This window comes from Salmo salar, chromosome ssa12 (genome assembly GCF_905237065.1).
Source record: "Salmo salar chromosome ssa12, Ssal_v3.1, whole genome shotgun sequence".
Taxonomy (NCBI): domain Eukaryota; kingdom Metazoa; phylum Chordata; class Actinopteri; order Salmoniformes; family Salmonidae; genus Salmo; species Salmo salar.
Genome location: NC_059453.1, coordinates 97,677,100 through 97,683,942, shown reverse-complemented (window position 1 = coordinate 97,683,942; position 6,843 = coordinate 97,677,100). Strand labels below are relative to the sequence as shown.

Here is a 6,843-nt window from a genome sequence, read left to right as displayed (position 1 = left end):
GGCTGAGTTAAATATCAACAACCCAACCTTGCTTTTAAAAAAAAAAAATGTACAGACAACAACCCCACTATTGACCCAATGCCTACGACCCAGCAATTGGGTCATTCAAATCACCCGGCAATTTTTTTTAGAGTGGAGACTCACAGCCTGGTTAAAAGTAGTGCACGAGAATAGGGTGCCATTTTAAACACCAAACTCTCTGCACTAGTCATTCACCAAAGGGCGATGTCAAAAGCTAAAGAGGTTTGAATGTCAGAGAGATACGATGCGATGAATCTCTGAGCGGCTCGAGCTTTACGCTAACACGATTAGCACGATGATTAGCATGACAATAGAATCAAAGCTGTAGCTTTATTGAGGTGATTCTACGGAGGGCAATGCCGTAGAAATAGTATTACAACAATGGGCATCCCCATTCAAGTCAATGTACCATGATGGGTGGAAAGCAGTTCTAATAGTTCAATTTCTATGGGCAGGACTAGCTGTGACCACAGAATAACCCCCCTGGTTAGCCTAAATGATTCATCAGACGTTAGAAATCGCTGCTAATAGAGAAGCTGAATAATACATCAGGATGCTAAGTGCCTTGGCAAAACAAAGAAAGAGGAGGACACACACACACAGAGAGAGAGAGAGAGAGAGAGAGAGAGAGAGAGAGAGAGAGAGAGAGAGAGAGGTTAGATCTCTACCATTAAAACAGACAGAGAGAGAGAGAGAGAGAGAGAGAGAGACAGAGAGAGAGAGAGAGACAGAGAGAGAGACAGAGAGAGAGAGAGAGAGACAGAGAGAGAGAGAGAGAGAGAGAGAGAGAGAGACAGAGAGCAGAGAGAGAGAGAGAGAGAGAGACAGAGAGAGAGAGAGAGAGACAGAGAGAGACAGAGAGAGAGAGAGAGACAGAGAGAGAGAGAGAGAGAGAGAGAGAGAGAGACAGAGAGAGAGACAGAGAGAGAGAGAGAGAGACAGAGAGACAGAGAGAGAGAGAGAGAGAGAGAGAGAGAGAGAGAGAACAGAGACAGAGAGAGAGAGAGAGACAGAGAGAGAGACAGAGAGAGAGAGAGAGAGAGAGAGAGAGAGCAAGAGAGAGAGAGAGAGACAGAGAGAGAGAGAGAGAGAGAGAGAGAGCAAGAGAGAGAGAGAGAGAGACAGAGACAGAGACAGAGAGAGAGAGAGAGAGAGAGAGAGAGAGAGAGAGCAACGTGGTGGGGAGGAAAATAAAAGGATCACTTTGTCCAACTCTCTCTGTTTGGGGAATAAGGGAGAGAGGAAACAGAGAAGACAGGGTTGTCTTAGTTGGATGCAGAGAGATATACACACTGACTAGAGTAGCATCGCTGTGGTTGTTTCTGTATGCTCTGTGTGTGACTCCGTGTGTTTAAAAAAAAAAATGTATTTCACTTTTATTTAACCAGGTAGGCTAGTTGAGAACAAGTCCTCATTTACAACTGCGACCTGGCCACGATAAAGCAAAGCAGTGGAAGGGTTTCCCAGTGGATTGATTTGTGGGGGGTTTCCAATTCTTATTCATGTTACCCTTACTCAGTCAAGCATGTGCTCACCTTAAAGTAATGATGGACTGTTGTTTCTCTTTGCTTATTTGAGCTGTTCTTGCCATAATATGGACTTGGTCTTTTACCAAATAGAGCTATCTTCTGTATACCACCCCTACCTTGTCACATCACAACTGATCGGTTCAAACGCATGAAGAAGGAAAGAAATTCCACAAATGTACTTTTAACGAGGCACACCTGTTAATTGAAATGCATTTCAGGTGACTACCTCATGAAGCTGGTGGCTACTTTGTAGAATCTCAAATATTAAATATATCTTGATTTGTTACATTTTTTTGGTTACTGCTGGTACTGTATATATATATGAGTTTGTGGCAGTGGAAACTAATGATGACCCCACTATTGACCAGTAACGAGTCTGTCGTTTTATGATGACGTCACCGTGATTGATTGATGGGTGGAGAGGACACGCCCCTCTACCGGATCTCGGCAGCGGTGACCGTAGCGCAGCAGCACCGTAGTAATTTCACGTGCATTGAGACTTCATTCTGTGTCACCGTGTCAGAAGGAGCTACCGCTGCTGCGCGTCCGACAACAACAAAACCCCCCAGAGAATCCTGTACCTGACTCGTTTTATCCTACCGACCGTTTATAACGACATCACCACCGGGGGAATGACATTAACCGACTGAAGGAGGTATAGTGAAAGAAAAACGCTAAGATGACGGTGGACTTTGAAGAATGTATTAAAGATTCTCCCCGATTCAGGTAAGATAGAATGTGCTGATGTGACGGCACCGCACACACACACACACACACACACATACACACACACACACACACACACACACACACACACACACACACATTGACGTCTGGTAAATGTTAACGGGTGGCATTAGGTTAGCCTCTTATAATTTCATATTCTATGTCCATATTGCATTGGCACATGTTGAGGTCTGAAAACAAAAGAGGTTTGTATTATTCTGGGAAATTATTATTATTATTATTATTACCTAATGTAAGAATACATAATTACTTTATCTCTATCGGGAAATTTGGGTTGCAGCTTCGTTTGTACAATAAACACACATAATCAACGATAGACAAAGGACATACAGACAGTATATACAGGTAGGAAGTTCATGAGCAATCAATGATCATCGGTGCGCTGTATATAGGGGGGGGGCTGAGGGGAGGAAGACTCACAATAATGTCTGGAACGACGCAAATGGCGTGGAAACCATGGAACCATGGAAACCATGGAACCTTGGAGACCATGGAACCGGAACCGTGGAAACCATGGAACCGTGGAAACCATGGAACCTTGGAGACCATGGAACCGGAACCGTGGAAACCATGGAAACGTGGAAACCGTGGAAACCATGGAACCGTGGAAACCATGGAACCTTGGAGACCATGGAACCGGAACCGTGGAAACCATGGAAACGTGGAAACCGTGGAAACTATGGAACCGTGGAAACCATGTTGATACCTTTCCACCTATTCAGCTCCAGCCATTACCACGTGACTGTCCTGCCCATTAAGGTGCTATCAACCAGTGGTAAGTACCCAAATGTCCAACTTGAGTAAAAGTAAAGATACCTAGAAAATCACTCAAGTAAAAGTGACATTTCACCCAGTAAAATACTACTTGAGTAAACGTCTAAAAGTATTTGGTTTTAAATATACTTAAGTATCAAAAGTATCAAAAGTAAAAGTATGAATTATTTCAAATTCCTTATATTAAACAAACCAGATGGCATCATTTTCTTGTTTAACATTTTTTGTGGATAGACAGGGGCACGTGCCAACACTCAGACATCATTTACAAATGAAGAATCTCTGTTTAGTGAGTCTACCAGATCAGAGTCAGTAGGGATGACCAGGGATGTTCTCTGTTTAGTGAGTCCTCCAGATCAGAGGCAGTAGGGACGACCAGGGATGTTCTCTGTTTAGTGAGTCCTCCAGATCAGAGGCAGTAGGGACGACCAGGGATGTTCTCTGTTTAGTGAGTCCTCCAGATCAGAGGCAGTAGGGATGACCAGGGATGTTCTCTGTTTAGTGAGTCCTCCAGATCAGAGGCAGTAGGGATGACCAGGGATGTTCTCTGTTTAGTGAGTCCTCCAGATCAGAGGCAGTAGGGATGACCAGGGATGTTCTCTGTTTAGTGAGTCCTCCAGATCAGAGGCAGTAGGGATGACCAGGGATGTTCTCTGTTTAGTGAGTCCTCCAGATCAGAGGCAGTAGGGATGACCAGGGATGTTCTCTGTTTAGTGAGTCCTCCAGATCAGAGGCAGTAGGGATGACCAGGGATGTTCTCTGTTTAGTGAGTCCTCCAGATCAGAGGCAGTAGGGATGACCTGGGATGTTCTCTGTTTAGTGTGTGAATTGGAACATTTTCCTGCTAAACATTCAAAATGTAACGAGTACTTTTGGGTGTCAGGGAAAATATATGGAGTAAAAAGTATATCATTTTCTTTAGGAATGTAGTGAAGTAAAAGTAAAAGTTGTCAAAAATATAAATAGTAAAGTACAGATACCCTTAAAAAACTATTTAAGTAGTACTTTAAAGTATTTTTACTTAAGTATTTTAAACCACTGCTACCAATGACCTGTGATATACACTAAACACAACACAACACTGTCCACTACCATGTCCCCAGCCCGCTGGTCCTACTGCTGGTTTTATACACAACACAACACTGTCCACTACCATGTCCCCAGCCCGTTGGTCCTACTGCTGGTTTTATACACAACAGAACACTGTCCACTACCATGTCCCCTGACGTCCAGCCCGCTGGTCCTACTGCTGGTTTTATACACAACACAACACTGTCCACTACCATGTCCCCAGCCCGTTGGTCCTACTGCTGGTTTTATACACAACAGAACACTGTCCACTACCATGTCCCCAGCCCGCTGGTCCTACTGCTGGTTTTATACACAACAGAACACTGTCCACTACCATGTCCCCTGACGTCCAGCCCGCTGGTCCTACTGCTGGTTTTAACATTGAGGAGTCTTACTACCGCTGAGACAAAGGGTGGTTTGGCTCTATTCCTTTGGTACCCTGTAACGTCTCCTCGAGCGGGAGTAACTCAAACTCCTGATAAAGAGGATGCCAAAGGGTCCATCAGTACCTCGCAGGTTTTTATCTCATCAATGACCTTCAGACCTGTCTGCTCAAACCCTAGCACCTTACTAAGCAGAGCTTAGCATTTTGTCTTAACATATTCCTCTCTGAGAGACATTAGTCTTTCCGTAACAGCAGATGATACAATATGTTAAGGCAGATCATGTAAAAAATTGACAATAGAAAACGATCAACACTAAAATAACTTTAGTTTCCTTAAAATGTAGAGCCTTTGTTGTCCTTTCTTTATAAATCTTTTCCTAACATTTTCCCCTCTGTATCTTGTCCCTGTAACAACACCCAGGTTAATTCTCCTCCGCTACCTCTCTGTCTTGTCCCTGTAACAACACCCAGGTTAATTCTCCTCCACTACCTCTCTGTCTTGTCCCTGTAACAACACCCAGGTTAATTCTCCTCCACTACCTCTCTGTCTTGTCCCTGTAACAACACCCAGGTTAATTCTCCTCCACTACCTCTCTGTCTTGTCCCTGTAACAACACCCAGGTTAATTCTCCTCCACTACCTCTCTGTCTTGTCCCTGTAACAACACCCAGGTTAATTCTCCTCCACTACCTCTCTGTCTGGTCCCTGTAACAACACCCAGGTTAATTCTCCTCCACTACATCTCTGTCTTGTCCCTGTAACAACACCCAGGTTAATTCTCCTCCACTACCTCTCTGTCTTGTCCCTGTAACAACACCCAGGTTAATTCTCCTCCACTACCTCTCTGTCTTGTCCCTGTAACAGCACCCAGGTTAATTCTCCTCCACTACCTCTCTGTCTTGTCCCTGTAACAACACCCAGGTTAATTCTCCTCCACTACCTCTCTGTCTTGTCCCTGTAACATCACCCAGGTTAATTCTCCTTCACTACCTCTCTGTCTTGTCCCTGTAACAACACCCAGGTTAATTCTCCTCTGCTACCTCTCTGTCTTGTCCCTGTAACAGCACCCAGGTTAATTCTCCTCCACTACCTCTCTGTCTTGTCCCTGTAACAGCACCCAGGTTAATTCTCCTCCACTACCTCTCTGTCTTGTCCTGTAACAACACCCAGGTTAATTCTCCTCCACTACCTCTCTGTCTTGTCCCTGTAACAACACCCAGGTTAATTCTCCTCCACTACCTCTCTGTCTTGTCCCTGTAACAGCACCCAGGTTAATACTCCTTCACTACCTCTCTGTCTTGTCCTGTAACAACACCCAGGTTAATTCTCCTCTGCTACCTCTCTGTCTTGTCCCTGTAACAACACCCAGGTTAATTCTCCTCTGCTACCTCTCTGTCTTGTCCCTGTAACAACACCCAGGTTAATTCTCCTCCACTACCTCTCTGTCTTGTCCCTGTAACAGCACCCAGGTTAATTCTCCTCCACTACCTCTCTGTCTTGTCCCTGTAACAGCACCCAGGTTAATTCTCCTCCACTACCTCTCTGTCTTGTCCCTGTAACAACACCCAGGTTAATTCTCCTCTGCTACCTCTCTGTCTTGTCCCTGTAACAGCACCCAGGTTAATACTCCTTCACTACCTCTCTGTCTTGTCCCTGTAACAACACCCAGGTTAATTCTCCTCTGCTACCTCTCTGTCTTGTCCCTGTAACAACACCCAGGTTAATTCTCCTCTGCTACCTCTCTGTCTTGTCCCTGTAACAACACCCAGGTTAATTCTCCTCCACTACCTCTCTGTCTTGTCCCTGTAACAGCACCCAGGTTAATTCTCCTCCACTACCTCTCTGTCTTGTCCCTGTAACAGCACCCAGGTTAATTCTCCTCCACTACCTCTCTGTCTTGTCCCTGTAACAACACCCAGGTTAATTCTCCTCTGCTACCTCTCTGTCTTGTCCCTGTAACAACACCCAGGTTAATTCTCCTCTGCTACCTCTCTGTCTTGTCCCTGTAACAACACCCAGGTTAATTCTCCTCCACTACCTCTCTGTCTTGTCCCTGTAACAGCACCCAGGTTAATACTCCTTCACTACCTCTCTGTCTTGTCCCTGTAACAACACCCAGGTTAATTCTCCTCTGCTACCTCTCTGTCTTGTCCTTTAAAACAACAGTGGGGAAGGTGTAACATTTTTCCTGAAGTCGATGTGCATCTCTTTGGTGTTTTGTTGTGTTGAGCACTAAGTGAATCTTCACACCACCAAGTCCTCCCAAGACTGGCTCCTCCTCTTCCTCCTCATCCTTATTGGTGCAATATTTCTCTC

The 6,843-nt window shown here is 45.0% G+C and overlaps 1 protein-coding gene across 1 annotated transcript in view; it reads left to right on the top strand.

Annotated features, from left to right (window-relative positions):
* Nucleotides 1–1,966: 1,966 nt before the first annotated feature.
* LOC106594380 (arf-GAP with coiled-coil, ANK repeat and PH domain-containing protein 3) overlaps nucleotides 1,967–6,843 on the top strand; it is a 117,647-nt gene continuing 112,770 nt past the window's right edge. The window contains exon 1 of the mRNA XM_045691969.1: nucleotides 1,967–2,276. Coding sequence (XP_045547925.1) covers nucleotides 2,230–2,276 — 47 coding nt within the window. The 5' untranslated portion in view covers nucleotides 1,967–2,229. The remainder of the gene's footprint in view (nucleotides 2,277–6,843) is intronic.